A 20,536-nucleotide genomic window follows, 5' to 3' on the forward strand; every position below is an offset into this window, starting at 1 on the left:
ACTGTCAAGATGACAGTACAATCACATACAAAATCAGGACATACTACATACTGTAATTAAACATATGAGTAAATATAGTCAAGATAAAAAGAACGTACAACCTATTTCAAATCTAAGGTTTTACGCCTTATCTGGGCCCTAGAAGGTCTTACAATGAGGTAAATACAACTCAGATAAACTCCAAAACATGACATTTAACACCCTGTCATTATTTATTTAACAAAAACTAAGAACATCCGCAAATCAAATACACATGATTAATTGATTGAGTTTGAGACCCTCTATAAAAGCAGTTTTGGCAGTTTGCTGATAGCTCTAGTCCATCACAGGGCTAGAGCTATCAGTTATTTTAGTAATCAAGTATTCTATGAATTCTTCCATCAATCAAGTAAGTGGAGAAGAAAATACTTTTGCCTTATTGATGAGGAACAGTCGATATTTGAAAGAAATACGGGTTAAAAAAAGGAAATGAACTAATTATAGTGTAAAGAGGGAAACAAGGAGAAAGTAGATATGACAAATTACACAAGAACTGAACTGCATCAGGTCTTATGGGGAGATGAATCCAGATTTGAAGTGTATGAAATGAGGGCAGGACAGAGGTACAACACTGTCTACATTTGTACAGCACGGTAGAAGTTCTGTCATTGTTTTGTGTTGCATTTCATCCAGTGAGATTTTGTCAGAATGGATGGACTTACGAATGCAGATTTTGATCCACCATGTAATACCATCTGGAAAGTGTGTTATTGGGATCACTGCCAAACACACAGTCAATGCAGCAAAAGCATGCCTTGATACAGAAACACACAATGGAACATTATCAGGCCTCAACATTAATGAAACAGTGTGTGTTCATCTTGACAGAGAAAATATACATCCCACATTTCTCACATATTTAATATCTAGTAATTTATATTTTATACTTTACAAACATGTCATCTGAAATTATTACTGCATGAGGGGAAAAATGTAACAAGTATTACAAAAAAACGATATATTGACATTTGCACATGCATTATTATTTGCAGATTGGTGATTCTTGTTTTAAAGTGGCGTACATAGTTTCAATGAGAACACAAACTGTATGTAAAAAGGCATTAAAGCCATGATGGGGTTTAAAACAGCTTTATTTCTTTAAACACAGGCATCGTTATATATTCAAACAACTTCCACAACCGATAAAGAGCAAGTATACAAATGATGCAGCTTCAGTCATCATCATCACCATCACATCACTGCATCCCCTCTACTGATTCTCACAAAAGGACAACAAACCTAACACGAATATCAAACCAAAAACAACCCAAAACAAAACAAAAACATTTCAAACTCATTCTGGCTGATTTCTGAGCGATTAATTTAGGTTAGCATATCCAGTGTTGTGTGTCCATCATGGTCACACACATTCATGAGGCACAAGCACTTGGCTTCCAGAGTAAATTTACAGTTTTTCATCATCTTCCTCAAACAGATAAGTACCTTGCAAAGATTTTAATATGTATGTCTAAAAGAAGCCCATTAATAGATCTGCCACTTTTGCTGTTAATAAATTCTCAAGTGCAGGCAAAAATGAGAAGTAGTAGTTTAATTAAAAAGAAAGTCACATCCACATTTTTTTATTTCTATCTTTTCTAGTAATTTTACTATTTTCCTACCAATAAAGAGAAGAAAGCTGCTGAACCCATATAATTAAAACCACAATTAACTGAATCCTTGAAAATACAGCAGAGACAATTGGTCCTTTACATTACACACACACAGAGAGTGCAGGTATGCAAGTAGAGTAACATTTCACTGTGCATAACGGTCCCAGACTGCCAATAACTAATGCAGCGCATCCACTCGCACTATTTTTAACCTCAGATAAAAATCAGCAAAATAAACTGACAAAAAGTGCTACTGCTGTCAACACTTGGGATTTATTAGTCTTTCTTATACCAATTAGCTTTTCAGAAACAGCTTGTGTAGGTTCGACTGGAATTTTTACTTAATATGTAGATAACCAAACCATGTAAAAGGTCTAGAAAGCATACAGAAAGATTATAAAGCACATTTAGACCTGAGCTCTACACAAATAAAGCTTAGATTAAAAAAAAAAAAAAAAAAAAAAAAGCATCTATGCTGCTACTCACAAATGTGTGTGCTGAAAAACAACCAATTTATTTCAGTTAACAGTTAACTTTAAGGTAGGACTGACTTGGAGAACACTTCCAGTATCCTGTCATTAGTAACACTGACGGAGAAATACAGTTGAGAGGTCTAATTAAGGGGAGGCATGCGTCAACTTCAACCAAAGATGAAATAGCTGTACAATAAAATAAACAAAATATATTTAAGAAAAAAAAAATCTGTATTCATTACTTAATGAAATTGTGCTTTCTAGTCCCTTTTCAGTGTTGGTTATGATATCTATAAACCTACACAAGTGAACAGTGATTCTGCTTTTTCAGTGCACGTATTCATCATCACTGAAGTCTGAGTCATCGGCCTCCACTTCTCCTTCAATCACAGACTTCTTCCCTCTGCAGCAGGACACCACCAGACCAATGAGGAAAGCCTAAAAACAACGATGAAAGCACACATGACAAAATATATCAAGGCTCATTTCATTGCTAATGTGGAAAATATTTAGCTGAAGACTTGAGCGATAAATTCAAAATGCAGACAGTGACATCTCATTCATATCTTTGGACTTACTCCAATAAAAGCCCAGTTCCCAAAGTAGTAGATGGTGCTGAAGAACCAGAACTTGTGAAGGAAAAGATAAGACCTTGTCACAGTGCACTGATCTGAAAAGAAGAAAAGCACAACATTAATGACAGAGGCTATATGCAATGTCTTCTCTCTGTGGCAAGTTTTAAATCAAGCAGTCGCTTTGAAGTATTTGTCTCACAGTATTGTTTGGACACCTGTCGTGTATTCAAATGACAGGCTTGAAAATCAATACTTGACTAATGTGGGCCCAAACGGTTTAGTAGTTTCACTCTAGTGGTTCATTGTTTTTAGGTGAGAGGTGCCTGCATGACACAGATAGGTTCTCTGTGGTCTGGAGCACAATTAAATGTGACACATCTACTGCTGCTTTCTGTTTATAATTGCACAAGTGTATCACTTGTTATACACCTGTGTTATAAAGTAGTCTATATTAACTTAAGAGCTCAACACAGGCTGCTGTTACTACATGGAGCAGGGCCTCGGGCAATTTTGTTATTGTAACTAAAAAAGACAACCAGTCGTCGGAAAAGAGGAAAGCTGTGTCACTGTCAGTGTGAATATGGTTCAGCCAATGAATAAAACTGGAATGAAATGTAACATTTAATAGAGTATATCCACTATAACACACTGAAACCCCAAAAGGCAAAAGCATGGGCCCACAGAGGACACAAGCAAATGTGAAGACAGTGAACCATAGGTTATGGGTTATGCATGTAACCCCAATTCTCTGATGACGCAAATTCAGGCTCATGACTGTGTTATAAGTAGACATTTCAGGCACTTCAGATCTTTAGATATGAATCCATCACAAGTCTGGTCACCAAATATGCAGTGATTCCTAAAGAACCATTTCCAGCTATAAGAAGAACAAACCAAAGAATACAAACTGGACTATCTTTGTATTTTGCACCAGGAACAATGAAGTGTCAAGTTGACGAGTTTGAATCCAGTATCTTAAATTGTGCTCTGAAATGTTTCGTACAATTCAGAGATCTAAGTCATCATCATTTCTACATCCACTGACAAAGACACGGCCTATGTCCATATAGAGGTAAGGTAAGGTTAGGTAAGGTAAGCCATAGAGCAAAGCTTCTTTGAGTTAAAAGATGACAGTCGATTTCTTTGAAATGACAGCAGAATGACTAAGTGCAGGGGGAAGAGAGGCATATTGTTCAAATGACGTTTCTTAAGACAGCTCAGGCTGTGCAGCATCTGATATTAAATGGATGTATTTACATAGATGTATGGAAATATGTAAATTTCTTTATGTATAGGTAATTGTGTAATGACTTTACCTTTCTCGCCCACTTGACATTAAATCAGACTGTGTGGCCAATGAATGACATCCCCTAATTAAAGCCACAGAAAACCTGCCAAACACCTTGAAACATTGTTTGCAAGTGTACCTTTTATCCCCTTAACATCCGCCCACTTTTATACTGAACAAAACTAAAAGCTTGAAAGCACTTTGTTTGTTATTCTCTTATGATGAAAACACAGCCCAGCACATAGTGATTCAACAAGTATGTGGCCTCGGAGATGACAGAAAACATAAGAAACAACCATTTTGCTGTGTACCTACTGTTATTACAAAGTAAAAACTGCTACGGCTGCTTCGTCTCTGGTATTTGTATCTTAAAATGGTTTATAGCCTTCATATCTTTGCTTTGAATCGATGACTCAATGAATGGGCCTGTGCCATTTCAAATACACTGGCAGAATTTTCCTTGAGTGCCGTAGAGTGTTAAGAATGAAAAGGCAGAAAGTGCTCACACAGATATCGATTTGATTTCAGTTTTTGTGTGCACTGCACTTTTGCCAACTACTGTGTAAAAACTGATAAAGATGCATTTAAGAGGATCATCTATTTACTTGTAGTGCATTAAAGCACCCATTCATTATGTGTATGTGTTACTGTAGCTAGCAACTTAAAAGCAACACAAGTTAATTTGTGTAGTGCATTTCTTACACAAGGGCAACTCAAGGTGCTCTCACTTAAAAATTAAATTAAAAAAAAAGAATTACAACATTAAAATGCAAATGAAAAGAATAGAGAAGAAATTAGAAGAAAAAACATTAGACACGAGGATTGAAAACAAAGGAGTGCCAGATGGTTGATGTTGAGCACTGAAGGGTGAGTCAAAGGAAGTGCAGAACATAAATGTTTTAGTGTTGATTTCAAACAAGGCTGAGTTTCGAAAGTGGAAAAGACTAAAGAGGTTAAATGCTGCACAATAGTAATCCACTAAATGAACCAATTTAAAGCTGCCACTTCAAATGTATCAGTTTTCTGGGAGAACCTTTTTGTCCCAGCCTCGACAGAAGTAAGCAAACCTCAACTCTGCAATGTTCCTCAAATGACATTTTATTGCGGTGACCGAAGGCAGCTCAATCATTATTGACTCAGCACTGTGATCATGAATATAAAGCACATCAAAATCAAAAGCCCCAGGAAAGAAACTCGCTTATTGCTTACATAATCCAATTGCCTTCTCTTTTCTGTCGAGTTGCTCTTTTCCTTATGCTGGTGACATCACCTTTGAGCTTCAGCTCCCCACTTTTTGAGTGAACTGATACTGTTATTGATCCGACTGCCGCAGACAGCAGAAATATTATAAAAGTCTTAAGCTGAGTCATTTAGCCTTTATGTGTATGAATGGGTATTGGCAGGCGTGGTAAAATGCTGGTGACGTCAAAAGTAGAAAGTGCCAATGATATGCATGCCATGTCTGGGTCTCTTCTTAGCTCCACAATTGTTTTGTGTGAAAACACAGTAAGAACAGATCGCATTTATTAATTAGCTTAGCCATGCACACTTAAGCAATAAAAACAACAAAGTATATATGGAAATACACTCCTTTATAGGACTTGCATCATTTCTACAGAACAAGGCAAGAGAGAAAGTCCCAAAAGCTGAAGTCTGGCTATGTTAGAGAGCCATCTGGAGCATTAACGCCAACCCTGCTGTGCTGCTCCTATCACACTGTTTCTTACACAGCTCTTCACACTGACTTGAAACGTATGAACAGTGCAATCAGACCTACACAAAGCTACATGACATCAAGGTCCACAGCAATAACACAGTCTTTTTGATTTTTTCCATTAAAGTCAATACTTTTAAAAGCTTTCCCTACCAGAGTTCGGTGGAAAAATTCAGCTCAGTGCTGTTTCATCTATAATACAAATGAGAAGACACAATCCCACAGGAGTTGTGATGTGCAACAAGAATCAGCTTTCACTTCACCAGGACCAGGAGATAATAGAAGAAGCAAGTCTTTCTTCATCACTGTGACCCCACTCTTTTGCTCCACTACCTCAGCCATCTGTAGCTCTCCAGCTGCTTACCAGAATTGCAGGGCACTGAGTGGGATCTACAGATGGTTCACAACAGTGGTCTGCCTAAATATATTATCACGTACACCACTGACCAGCTTCACCTTGAAATCATTACCGTTCTCTGATAAGAGTATGGGGCAGCCAGGGAGTGCAGGTAATTTCACCCTGACTCATGATACCCGGGTGAGTGCTGCCCGGTGTAGGATGATGCATTATGCATAACTTTCGTCTGTGCATCTGTGCAAATACATGCATAGTACTCTGCACACACAATGTGCTCTTCCAAAAGGTTCTTGATCAGCAAGCTCTTGTGCCAAAACCGTATGCTTTTACTTTCCATCTAAAGTCCTTTGAGAATACTGCCATTCCTTCAGCAGAACTATTTTCACATTTCTGGCTTCACTTATTAGTGTTGTACGTAAGAAGAAAAAAAAAAATCACCAGAAACATCTTTTGGCAGTAGACAAAAAAAAAAGAAATCAATTTGAGCAGTGATCAAGTTCCACAAAAAGATAACACACATAACCTAACTTGACCTCACCAAAACTACTGATCATACGAACTAAAACCAAAGTGAGAAACAAACTGTTTTCTAAAGCAAAGGACATTAAATTAAGTTTTCAAATCAAGACGAATGCTAGGAACTATTACTTTTTAAGAAAGAAACCGTAATTATTTTTACACATTTAGCTGAGATAAAGGGGTATTGGGAGCATCAGGTACAGTCAGGTATTAGATGTAGAAAGCTCAATCTTCTCTTAGCTCTTTTTTTGTGTCTCTTCCAGCCCTGAAGGAAACAGCTGGCTGCTAAATGCCCCACTACAATCAACAGGTCTATAAAAACTGGGTTTATTTAAAATTTTCAATTAGGATCACTTTTAAGCAAGGAGTAGCATTTTAATTAAACGTCTTTAAAGCTCAACCTCTATCAAAAAAGTAATTTTATTTCTATCAGTTAATAGTGGAGGTCTTTCTGAGCAATACCAAGCAAATATACCCTTTGAAAAGTGATTTTCTTTCCTCCTATAAAAGGTAAGGGGTGTCTGTGGATTACAAAATGGGCATTTTTCTTTCAGGAGAATTACTTTTGATTGACATATTCCATTGTAATGCAAATTGATGATGATCCCATTGATGGAAAGAAAATTACTATTAATTTGAGTTGGGGTTGAGGGAGTCCTGTTGAAAATTGCTATGGTACCTGGCATCTCAGAGCTAACACGACGCAACCAGCCCCCTCCCCAACTCTTTAAAACAATGCTGTGGAAACAGGGAAGTTGCTAGGAAACAGACAGGAGTCTATAAGTGTACAGTTTGATCTCTAAGATTCAATATAGGAATAATATGATACGTCTTTCAAGGTGAAAACCCAGCTTTATGTTGCTATTAAATGAATTAAGCTCACGCTGCTAGAATTTTACCCGTAATCACGCAGAGAAGCTCACTGATAAATTGAGCCACTGGGTCAAAAGCAAACCTTCGACTGGATGTATTGATATTAAATGTGAAATATACTTTCCTTGCTGCATAAACATGTTTTTAACGTTTTGATCTGTTCTTCTCCACAAGTGTGTTGTTTTGGTAAGAAATTCAGTGAGCTGCATTGGGTTCAAAGTTATAAAAATCACTGGTCAAAGTGTCCAGGGAATGAGTGTAACCACAAGCTGAGTTTCCTGAATTAATGACGTAGGTGTTAACATGACTGCAAAAAACAACAGTTAAGGACATTTAATCCCTTAAGTGAGGCAGTCATTATTATAAATGGACAAGAAAGAGAAATATGTGATGGGTTGGCCACAATAAAAATCACTGCATCAATAAGTGACATTGAAGGTTATTTAAATAGCCCAATCACATAAATGTCAGTCACACAAATCAAAAAAAAAGAATAAATAATGAAATTCTGATTATCCAAAAAAGGCTTGTGTGCGCACATAGACTCACAGAAAATACAACAAAACCACCAAAAATAACAACAAACAAAACTGACTGGGAGTAGTATTTTGTTGATGGTTTTAGATGCATATCAGAATTTATGATCAAAGCAAAGCCCCCTGCAGAAGTAGCAGCATGAGCATCATGGAGGTAAGACTAATTTGACAGAGCAGCTGAAAGTTCTCTGTGTTTCAGCCAGGCTTCATAAAACCTATAACTAAAACTGAACAGGGAATGTTGCAAAAGTTCAAGTTTGTGCCAGGGCTTGTGAAATGTTACAAATATAAGATATAACACACACCCATTTTTTTAAAACCCTAAAATGCCTTTACTCCCTGTGTTAAATTGGATAATCAAGAGAACTTCAAGTTTCAGATTGTCTGGCGCCATGGCAGCTAAATCCTGAAGATTCATTTCCATTACGCTGAGTAAATGAGTAATGGCATGGTAATGACCTTAGAGTACATAATGGAGAGCCTGGCACTGAGCACCTGCTCGCCAAGATGTTAGTGTCATTACCCAACTGTGACCAATCGCCCAATCAGTCACTAGTTTCACTTCTACCCTCTTTTGTCTTAGCTGTCTTGATGTAATGTCATACTGTGGGTTATTACAAAGTGATGCAGTTCCCGTGCCTTGTGATGCAAATTTCTACCAAAGGGTATTGCCATAATTTTTTCTCTTATCATTATTTTTACATCAACCAAAAGGGCTTTTAAATCCCAAGAAAAGATACATGTCTCCATATCTGTGCTTGAGTTCATACTAGATTAAAATTTCAAGAATAAGGAATTTGGACACAACTGGCAAATTCTAGGCAAATTTCTCACGATGGCACCATAAATTAAAGAACAACTTTAATGCCTTTACTATTTACTAATTATTACTATAACTGTTACTACTGTTTTGTCAACAACAGCATTTCTCAATTCTCAGATAAAAGTATTAACATGGTATGAAAAACAATGAAGAACCAACAGTTTACAAGATGAGCACATTTTTTAGATAATGAATCAAAACGGGTAAGTTTTAACAGAACTCATTTTTTCAAACTATGAAGTCTGCTGGAAACTTGCTTTTGTCAGCTTTATAGGCAAGGCACAGTTCCTCTCCAACAAGTCTATATCAATTACGGAAAGAGCACCGATCTCCTGAGTCTTCTCTCTGACACAAGACTCTACCTTCCTGCACCTAACTCAAGCGTCAGATTCTTCTGGTGGCTGTCCTCTGTTTTGTGCATACTCAAAGTTTTTCAGACTTTCCCAACTTTTGCAATGATTACTATTTGAAATGTAGTTTGCTTCATTTTTTTTGCTTCAACTTCATCATTATGTAGCAAATGTTAGATTAATGCAGTGGGTACAGAATAAAGACAATCAGCGTTGGTCATGTCTGTGTCACCCCAAAAATATTTTACCATACATTATGTGGAGCACATTTTTGCTCAGTGTGACACCCTGGAAAAACATAAATTGTGCAAATCAGATAAATGGAGGCTCTCGACTGTTTGCGCTGCATGTAGTCACCTTTCCACAACTACGCACTGTCTAGGGGCAAATCAAATACTATCTTCTTATAAACAAAAGGGATATTATCTAAATGGCAACAGAATTATTTTTTTTTTATCATACAGTCACTTTTTTTTAACTGTTTAAGCTATTAAGTGTCTGATTGCAGTCCCTCTCAGTCACATGTGTTATCTCTGCTTGACACTTCCTTCGCCTCATGGTAGGTGGTACAACGGCTGTTGTGAAAGCAGGAGCCATTTACAAGATGGCAAAAAAAGAACTAATTTTACTAAGCTGGTCAAAAGACAAATTACAAATCTTGCCAGACTACTAACTCCAGCAATAACGACACCTTTAGTATAACAGTGCTGAAGAGCTCCAAAAAAATTATGAGATAATTCTCACAACTAATCAGGAGCTCTATGGGTCATTTATAATGACCGCACGTCACACTGGAGCACCTCATATGTAAGAAACCAATTGATGTTTAGGCCACTCTTGTAAGAACTACCTGAACTGCTGCTTTACAAAAAGTGTAAAAACCGCACATTTGAACCATTTTTTGTGAAAAGCAACAACTCAGGAACACCGACAACAAATGTCATACTTTTAGTTGCCAGTTGTGACAAAACTTCTTAAGAACTGTAACAGAATCAAATGATGAGGCAGGATGTTTTGTCATAATTACATTTCTGCTAAATTCCAAGCAGTCTGGCATGAAAGAATACCAAACATGTATTCATGATGATGGTGCTTGAATATATTAATAATACTGGCTTCTCTACCAAAATACTTACGATGTATTAAAAGAAACAGTGATATGTTGACATAATAATGCTAAAGATGAATTGATTGATTGATCAGATTTTTCTGACATTCTGTCAATAAGTGTCATTTTATTTTTGGGTTTACTGAACATCACAAATGTCGGCAAAATTGAATAAAAAAACAAAATTATATGACATATTGTTTGTATTTATTTAAAAGCAAGCTGTAAGGATAACTCGACAGCTTTACTGTTCTACATGATAATGCATAAACTGATATAAATCTATATTATCCTATATGACAAATCAAATGCAATATGTCTGTATTTGATTTGTCATAAGAGCAGGTTTTCTAAAAGAATATTTTATTAAATTTTCTGTTGTACACTTTGGGCATGGATGTAATAGTCATTTTATTCTGGCACCTACATGAATTTCAGTATCTCAGACACTTAAATGCTACATGTAGGTGTATATAAACATTAAATAAAATGAACAGATGAATGTGTTCTTAGGGAAAAGCCCTCAGATGCAGCAATATGACTTTATGCTTGTTTGTTAGTATATTAATATTGGCTGTAATAAAAAACCAAAATAGGTTTTAGCAAGAGCTAAAGGAAATCAGCAGCTAAATTAATGTGTGCAGTTTCCCAGCATAATAGAATATTGTTGAACAAATGGTCACAATATTCCACAAATTGAGTGTCTTGTGGTACCATCTGATTTGCAGCTATAAAGATATACATAACTTATCTTTTAGTAATGAAGTAAACAACAGGAGAATATGCTGCAGAATCATGATCATAATTAGAATCATAACTGTTAGAGGTGGGGAAGAAGAACAAACATTATTATCTGAAATACATACAATAAAAAAAGCTATCGCCACTTATTTTGAACAATATTCTTTGATAAGCATAAGTATTACTGGGAGATTTACAGATACCTAATTACTGTATGTCAGCAGGTGTAAACAAATGGTTTCAATGGATTTATTGGATATAACCTGTTTAAACATTAAATATAAGCAATCAATATAAGCATTGTTTGTTATATGTAATTATATATATATTTATATTTCAAACTATGGTAATTAAATAGGTGTTTGAATGTTTACCTTTGATACGAAGGAAAACATTGTAACATAACTTAATTTCAAATATGAAATCATCTGTCTTTATATTCCACATAAAAGTATTGTGTGTGATCCTACTAGTTATTTCTCTACAAGGCTTTCCATTTTTATAAGCAATGATCTTAACATGGCAATGATCTGCCTAATAAGGTTAGAATAATAAATATTTTGTAATTGAGAGATAACTTCTCACACAATGACAATTGTGAAACCACAGCCTTTAACAAATGCCATTTCCTCTAGTTCAGTGCATTTGAGCCACACACATGCTCTAAATATCATTTATATAGCTCCATAAATAATTACTCCCAAAAATAACTCCAAACACATCAAGTACCATTTAATAAATTATATAAAAGCTTATGATAATAATATCACGAATTTGCTGTTAGATTAATGATACTTGATTGTTAAAAGAATTTCCCTCACTTTGGAAAAGATCTTGCTACTGTTTGGTGCTGCATGCATCTGAAAAATTCAGAAAACAGCCTTCTAGAAACAGCCAGATAAGTGATAAGCTGACGTTAGCTCATATCATGTTGAATCGGAGTGATTACAGACACGGTTTTACATTTACTTAAGACTACTATAAAATTGTATTGTAGATAGATTGTAGAACATTATAGAAAAAAAAACTGTATATGAGCGAAAACTCATATTTAGAAAGGGTTTAGAAAGGTCTGTGTGCTCCTGTGTGAGGTTTCAGGTACTGGCACAGACTTTGTTGTGTGTGCAGAGAAAAGCAGGTTTAACTGTAACAATTTACTTTTCCCCCAGAAAAAATGGACTTTGAGGATTTAGCTATACAATTCTGGGGTAGGGTCTAAAAGACCATAACAGTGAGTCTGAAAGCCATTTTTCCTGTCATGCTACTACAGTTTAGGGCATACTGTAAAACAACACTATTTTTGTTTTGGAGAACAAAAATAGTATTAAGACTATTAAGGTTAGAGTAGATGAGGAATGATAAAAGGCACATGTGTCAGGTATGTTGAAAAATGAAGTAAATTTATGATCTTGTTTGTTTTTCTTTAAACCTGCGTCGAAATGAAAATAATTCCTTTTCTGTCTGTTTACTTGAAGCCTTCAATGCTATGTTACCCCATTCAAGACAGATGTCACTGTGGATCTGCATATATGTAGAATAGCCAACTAGCTAGATAGATTGTCATCTGTATCATAAACAAACTTATTACACAACATTCACACATTTCTACAGATGTATCTTTGGTTTTACACATCATACAAAGTATCCCCTTCACCACCAACAGCAGCCTGACATGAGCATTTATCACATGAATAAATAAACATAGTAGAGCTTATACTTATGTGCATGCACACGTTGGTGTATTCATGCCTCCTTTAGTGAATTAAACATTTGCATGTTGACAGTAAGACACTACCTACTGCATTAGTAAACATTTGTTCTTGGTATTATTAATTCTAATACATAATGAATAGTGATAAAGATTACTGAACAGTGTTCTACATTATATAACTTGGTCACACACACCGTCCTTCTGTTCCTCTAGCATGAATTCCACGTTATGAGCAATAAATGTTTCATGTTGTCTTGTAGGTTCTTTAAGCATCTCACGATTGGAGCCAGCGCTACTATAGTGTGGTAGAAATGACGAACTTACCCTCAGGTGCATCTGCATCACATATCCTGGAGGTGTTAATAGTTGTATTCCCAGATGTAGGACCTGGTGATGGCATCTGAAACCAAAAAACAAAACAAGAGTGATGTACGTGTTTACTACAGAAACAGGCAGGGATAGCTCAGTAGGTAAAGTGGTCGCCCCATGATCGGAAGGTCGGCGGTTCGAATCCACTTAACGGCTACCCTGAGGTACCCCTGAGCAAGGTACCGTCCCTACACACTGCTCCCCGGGCGCCTGCTTAGTGGGCTGCCCACTGCTTCACTGAGTGAATGGGTCAAATGCAGAGAAAAACAAGTAATTTCCCCATGGGGATCAATAAAGTATCCATTATTATCATTATTATCATTATTATTATTATTAAACACTGCAGTACACAAATATTTTGGCATTTTATGATCATGGAACTGTTTGAACTATCGTCTTTAAGAATTTATAACACTGAATTAGTACAGATCATCAACATACTTTATTCATATACTGTATTATCGGCTGATTTACATTATGCAATGTAAAAACAAGATGATTTGGGTCCAAAGGACTGTAAAAGTTGTAATAATATTAATCTAATTTTCCTGCAGGTATACACAATATATAGCTATATCAGACATATGAACCTCTGTTAACAATGACAGTATGGTGACAATGCATTTAATAACCAACACAGCTCTGTAATTAATTGAAGAAATCGACTAAATATCTAACTAGTAAGGAATAAAATAATTCCTACCCTTAATTCTCAAAACAAAAATTAAATTTTTATATTCTATGTTTAATTTATGTAAATTTTAGACACAAAAATAAAATATTTTTTGGTCCCTAATCCTGCACTTGGGGACATTTGCAAAAATCCATCCAATCAAATGCGATTTGGGGTGATTATCTAACTCCACCCATTATATAAAACTGCACGTGACCATGTGGTGCGCAAGGAAGGTAATATTAGAAATGTAGTGTTTTGATTTAAAAACCAAAAGGAAAAAAAAAGAAAGCAGCAAGTGTTAATTAATTTTGCTCCAGTTCCTCCTCCTGGTCTAACAGCCCAGATGAGGAAAAGTCTAGAGGCAACTAACCCTTTACTGCTTCTTAACTTGATACTTCTCAGCCTCAGCGCATGCATTTGCTAAGCTCTGTCCACTTTTTAAGCAATTTAATCATATCTAAACGAGGAACCTAACAGAAACAAATGTGGGAGCTCATCATGATATTGATCACAGAAGAATTCAACCAGTCCTATTCAATATTTACTCTAAACTGTATGCATCTTTGATATATGGGGTGGCTGTAGCTCAGGTGGCAGAGCAGGTCAGCCACTAATCAGAAGGTCGGTGGTTCAATCCCAGGCTGCCTCCCGGCTGCATGCCAAATATCCTTGGGCAAGTTACTAACCCCATGTTTGCCTACTGGTGGTGGTCAGAGGGCCCGGTGGCGCCTGTGTCCGGCAGCCTCGCCTCTGTCAGTGTGCCCCAGGGCAGCTGTGGCTACAATGTAGCTTGCTATCGCCAGTGTGTGAATGGGTGAATGACTGAATGTAGTGTAAAGCGCTTTGGGGTCCTTAAGGACTAGAAAAGCGCTATACAAATGCAGGCCATTTACCATATAATGTGATATCAAAATTTAAAAGAAAAGAACAAGAGGATGTTTCAGTAAAACAACACACCGGTTCATTTAAATTATGTTGTTTAAAAGATTTTTTTTCTGATAAAGTGTAGACGCAAGGGTGCATCTAAACCACCTGCGTACACCCACACAGCGAGAAAGAGCAGAGCTACATTAGATCACATGGAGAGTAGACTGTCAAACAGCAAAGCCACATAGTCTAATATAGAAAGACGGAACTGAAAACGAACAAGAGTCTAAAAGCCCCGCTGCCAGCCTGTAGAGACCATGCTGCTGCCTACACCAAACTGAACCAAAGAGGTTTGAACACACTGACTAACTGACACTGCCATTGTTAGAAGCTCTCATCAGGGAGAGTGAAAACAAAGAAACACACAGGAATGGACATGAATTTTTCCTTACCTGTACAAGGTATTTCTGGCTGCCATACATGACATATTGTGGGGCTAGACTATAGATCATGTAGCTGGTGTGCAGAACGATCAAAAGAAGAATCATACAGAGGAAGAGGAGAGCCTGGGGGCGAGTTTTCTTAGGTCTTATTTTGTACAGCTGTAAAAAAAAAAAGAAAAGAAAAAAAGAACACATTATCATGTAGTTAACTGGGCATTTGCAAAAATTTAAATACATAAATAAGGCATTTTCTTACCCTTATCCAGAAGAACCAAATGCCCATGTTACGAATGCCGGCCATGGATGTGAGTACGAAGTACACTGTGATGACTGTGATCAGGATATAATCCAGTGGAAAAACCTGTGACATCAAAAACAAGTCAGCTACCGTATAAATCTTAAATGCACAACAATAATTATTGCATCCAGAGCCAAACACTTAGGATGGTAATCTTTCAAGGAGCAACCAGTAAAAATGGGTAATCCCACAATATCTGGTCAGCTCCAATAAATGCTAACCATATCTATCCTGGTTAGTCTGCAGCACATTCACACACCAGGAAAAAATCTGAACATCAACAACTGTTATGCTTTGCAACATGAAGTGTTCAGACTGGCAAGTTTAGGTATTTAAACCAATTTAGCAGTCATGTTTTGCCAAGCTTTTGTGTGTGGTCCTGTCTTTAGCCTCGTCAAAGCAGCTGCTTCTTTTACAGCTAAATGAAGAGGCAAATAAGCATAAATGGTCCAAGTACCAGGAACTGGTAGATCAGTGCAGGAGGAGAGGCTGTATGGTGCAGTGTGAGCTGATTAAGGTGCAGCTTTTTCAGTCACCGGTGCTGCAAAAAAGAAAGCCATCATGTCCACTCTGGAAGCTGCAGAGAGGGCCTCCAGATGGCTTTCAATGAGGAGGAGTGATCCTTTCGCCAATGCTGCTGGGAAACAAGCCAGGGTCTGAACAACCCTTGCTGGGTTTCCTGAGTGAAGGTGTATGATGCTGAAAAACCTGGAAACTCAATGACCTATCACTGACGATGTGTATTGTGTAACCTAATTTCATTACAAATTAGCACTGACCCAAAAATCAGTTTAATGTGTTTAAATTTCAGCACACTGAAGCACATACTCCCCAAGTTTTAAACAACATCTCAAGTTCATTTAGGAGAGACCAGTGATAAAGCTTTTAAATGATGCTTCATTGAGGTTAATGATGACAGAAACAAAAAAATATGGATTTAAGCATATCTTAATTGAGTATAATCACTATTCCAACGTGAGAGATGAGAGGATACTCACAGGTTGCAAGGCTAAAAGAAGTTCATTCAGAGGATTGGTTAGGTTGGTGCCAAAGATTATGAACCCAGAGCTGATGCCAGCCGAGTGGAGGGCTTTATCCAGACTGAGGAGGAAAAAACCAGAGAGAAAGAAAAAGAAGAAATAAGGGTATCAATCTCCAGTATTAAACTTTAATATATAAGGTTAAATGAAGCAATTGCACTGTTTATTTTGGTACATTTTGGTCTTACAAGGCACACACTGCAAACTGTATTTTGTGTTACAGGACAAATCATAACTTACTTTGAAATGAAGAGGGCAATGGTGAACAGCAACGCAACCAGGATAAAGAATATGCCTAGTAATATCTGCAAATCAATCAATCAAAACAGAGAAACAAAAATAAATAACTACAACAAAATACCAGGATACATTTTTAGAAATGACTGCTATAGGAGGGACGTGTAATCACAGTGTGCCCTTGTTTGTGAACTGCATTAAAAGCTGCATTTAAATAAAATGTGTATTTTTAAAGACAGCTACTTAGTCAGCAAATATAACCTTTCTACCATGTCTTTTGTCAAACAGAGACCATATGGCATAGCCAGCCACAGTTTGGCACTGTCGCTCAGGGTGACAGGGGGAAGCAATGGCACAGCTGAAGCAGAGTTAGGAGGCTGCAATCAGGGAGGAAAAAGCTGGCTGATCAGATGAACGTAGTGGGAGGGGAAAAAAAGTGAATCTAATGCTGATCTTCATATCAATAGTTAGACCAAATTATACCAAATTATCTGAGATAAACCCCTTGCAGCAAAATATTAATTAAGATACTGATGACAGACTTAGGAGAGAAGCAGGCAAGACGGAGAAGAAAAACATAATTTAGTTTAATTTTAAAAAAGTACAGTAATCTTTTTATGAAACTGCTACTCTAACCAAGGAAATATCTAAAAAATGAGTTTACATGTATTAAATGATAGTAAAGTTATTAAAACATTAAATAAGGCACCTGCCATATATATATACACTTTTTTAATAAAACCTCTATAAATAGGTGGCACAATTTTTCACCCTATTATGGTGCAAGTTGCTTACCTAAAAAAAAAAAAAAATAGCTTGTTACATTTATTGCGCGATCAAAAGAGAGTAACTATTGTGAGCTCCACGTCCTCACGCACTGATTTTAACTGTCAGTGTTTAACATGCTTAGTGAGTCATTTTCGCTCACTGTCGGTGTTGGTATTAAAAGGACAGCATGTGTCTGAGGAACAGTGAGGCTGAAATCGCAATCATTTGGCTTATCACTCTACACCAGTCTCTCAGTATACAGTAAATAAATCTCCCAACTCATTACTGTTTAAATTTGAGTCTGGGGACTATCATTAGCAGCAACCCCCCTGGTTAAAGACAAACTGTTACAGACACTGGTTTAAAATATTTGTTTGAGCCTGCAGTGCAGTTAAGTACTGAAAAATGAACAGCAGTAGGAAAAGTAAAATGTGAAAGAAGGGAATGATGCTTGAATTTATTTTATCCTTAACACATGGAAAAGGCATTAAAAGTGAGGGGTCTGCAGGACTGTAACTGGGCATTACCACTGATAAGTCATGTGGTAATGCCGAGTAATAAGAGCACATTAAGCATGTAAGCCATTCATATAGGCACAAAGTACATTTGTGTGCACGTGCTGGCTGCATAGGTTGAAATATGAACAGAAGTAAGTGGATATTCTTTCAGTGAGTTATTACAATAGCACTGCAGCCAGCCACATAAGTCTTTTATATCAGTTAAAAGAAGAAAATTTTTTTTCTATAACGTGGGAATAATCGAGAAGGAAATATACGACAACGAAAATCTGTTATCAAAGTCTTTTGATCTTTTTCAGTAATGTTATAAACATTCTTGTTACTGTATTTCAGCTGCAGTTCAATAAAACTATTAGGAGTAAATACTTCTGCTGCTTGAGGATTTGCAGTATTGTAACTTTATATTATACCTTTTATTCAGACCCTCCACCATTATGTTTAACAAGAATAATAACAGTCATAAGTCTGTTAAGAAAAGCCATTTTCATTGTGAGAGCCACTGCGTTGTCTCAAAATCCAGTGAAGTGTATTTATGCCATTTTCAATAGCTGTTTCTGCCAATTGTTGATAAAAAAAAAAGCACACACAATAAATGAGTGGTTTGGAACAAGGATATATTATTAAGGATTGGTAAGAAAACCTAGCCACGCGGGATTCTGGCTGAATTTGTGATTTATTTATTTTTGCCCCCAAGTGACTGCATAAAAAGCCAATGTGCTTTTTATTTAACTTCAAAAAATTATTATAAAGCACTTCTATTCAATACCATGAAAAACTGCTCAAATGAAATGTATGTAATTGATCAGAACTTTGAGGCACTTTGAGTCTCTACATTATGCTCATCAGTACATTGTGTCTGGATGTTTTGTACTGGGCCAGTAATGTTGGGACCAACATGTCCACTAGTAGCCAAAAAAAGAAGAAAAAAAATATGAAAAACAATAAAAAGACAAGTTTCTTGGTTGCTTTGGTCTATCCCTTGGGTACCATGAGATCCTGCCTGAGAAATATGAGACTCCCTGAGAGACTTCAGAGTAAATTAGGTGAATAGATTTCCTGTGGGAATCATGTAACTATGCGGTTGTGTAAAGTAGAACTCAAAGTAAATCTAGAGCAGTTCAGATTGGAAATTGAGCACAAAGAAATTGTTTAGGAAGAAGTAGTTGAAGGTGGCTATAAAAATACAAACACAAAAATGATGTTTTAAATGTATTACACAAGCTAGAGCGGGTTTTTGCAGTTTCACCTATTCTTAATCTCAAATATCAATTAAAAGAAGCACTGAATAAATACAGCACTATCTATGTTAAATAACCCTGTCTGTATGCTTGCATTCAATACACACTCATCAGCATAATTTCCCTTTGTACAGAATACTTTGGAGAACATAATTTACTTTTGTGAATGAGAGCCAATTCCATAATGGACACTCACCTTGAAAGGTCTGAGAGCACTGCCCACTTTAGTGCAGCAGTTCCTCTCTGCAATTTCCAGGTGTCTCCCCCTGCGCCGGAGGACCTGTAGTTTGCCCTCCAGCTCCTGCAGGTTGTTTCTATCCCTCGAGGACAGAGGACGTCCATCTTGGCACTGACAAGACGACCAAAAGATATCCCAAATGCATCAATGATCGATATTATGCGGACTTTTGAAACTACACTACACTGCTGGAAGTTTTAATGAGAACATTGAAAAATGTAGATATCATTTTATCTGCAAAAATATGATTTTAATAAATATTTACAGTCAAGTGAATGAGTATGTAGACTAAAAATAGTGGGAGTATTATATAAATGCTGTTTTCTAAACATTCTCAAAGCATATACATACTTGTAAATGTATATCACTGTATCATATTTAAACTACTGCTCTCACAATATTAAAGCAAACTGTGCGTGTTTTGCATTAACCTTCTTGCTACTGTGAAAATAACCTTTAATGCTGCCAATACCTGGTTTTTAACAAGTGCATTTATGCAAGGGACAAATAAGGAATGATCTGGACTATTGTTTATACTTCATGTTGCAATGAGCAACTAATAGATGTCTACACTTTCAGTATATGTGGCCTCCAGCTCGGAAGGTGGTTGACTAAAGCAATGTTACCCACACATAACAGAATTCAAAGACAAAGGGGCACATATGAGATAGAAAAATCCAGAATGATATTAAAGGAAAAACAAATAAAAACAGCATTTGTTTTCATGATTACTAAAGTAAATCTTTTAAGCTTAAATAACTCTTTGTGTCTTCTGATGGGACTCACCTTGGATTTTAGCTTTTCAATCTGATGCTCAACATCATCAATGTCCTCAGTGTTCTCCAGGCGTTCATACTTAACACTGCGGGTGCCTTTTATCAGATTCAAAGGCATAACAGACATACCATATGCCTGGAAGACAGTGCAAAACTACCATTATAATCAGACATCATTGTCAGAGTGAGCACATATGGCACGTGCATCCACCCACACAGGCTCCTGCCTGACGGCAAACCCATCACAATGTGGGACATGACAACAGTCAAATGAGGGTAAGCAAACACACACAGAGCAAATCATATAGTTCCTGGCCTCCCAGGCCATGTCATTTTTGGTTCAGGAAAAA

General features: G+C 36.7%; 1 protein-coding gene across 2 annotated transcripts in view; it reads right to left on the bottom strand.

Annotated features, from left to right (window-relative positions):
* Positions 1–1,112: 1,112 nt before the first annotated feature.
* The window catches only part of lmbrd1 (LMBR1 domain containing 1), a 47,098-nt gene continuing 27,674 nt past the window's right edge, over positions 1,113–20,536 (bottom strand). For both annotated transcript variants that reach the window (XM_086259767.1, XM_086259768.1), the window contains 9 exons: positions 20,197–20,322; positions 19,369–19,521; positions 16,652–16,716; positions 16,370–16,472; positions 15,330–15,434; positions 15,083–15,232; positions 13,043–13,118; positions 2,701–2,792; positions 1,113–2,560 (listed from right to left, as the gene is read on the bottom strand). In XM_086259767.1, coding sequence (XP_086115893.1) covers positions 2,450–2,560; positions 2,701–2,792; positions 13,043–13,118; positions 15,083–15,232; positions 15,330–15,434; positions 16,370–16,472; positions 16,652–16,716; positions 19,369–19,521; positions 20,197–20,322 — 981 coding nt within the window. In that variant the 3' untranslated portion in view covers positions 1,113–2,449. The remainder of the gene's footprint in view (positions 2,561–2,700; positions 2,793–13,042; positions 13,119–15,082; positions 15,233–15,329; positions 15,435–16,369; positions 16,473–16,651; positions 16,717–19,368; positions 19,522–20,196; positions 20,323–20,536) is intronic.

Source organism: Aulonocara sp. 'chitande type north' Nkhata Bay, linkage group LG13 (genome assembly GCF_057382095.1).
Source record: "Aulonocara sp. 'chitande type north' Nkhata Bay isolate Kocher_YH1m ecotype deep benthic linkage group LG13, A_spYH_male_GT1.1, whole genome shotgun sequence".
Lineage (NCBI taxonomy): Eukaryota > Metazoa > Chordata > Actinopteri > Cichliformes > Cichlidae > Aulonocara > Aulonocara sp. 'chitande type north' Nkhata Bay.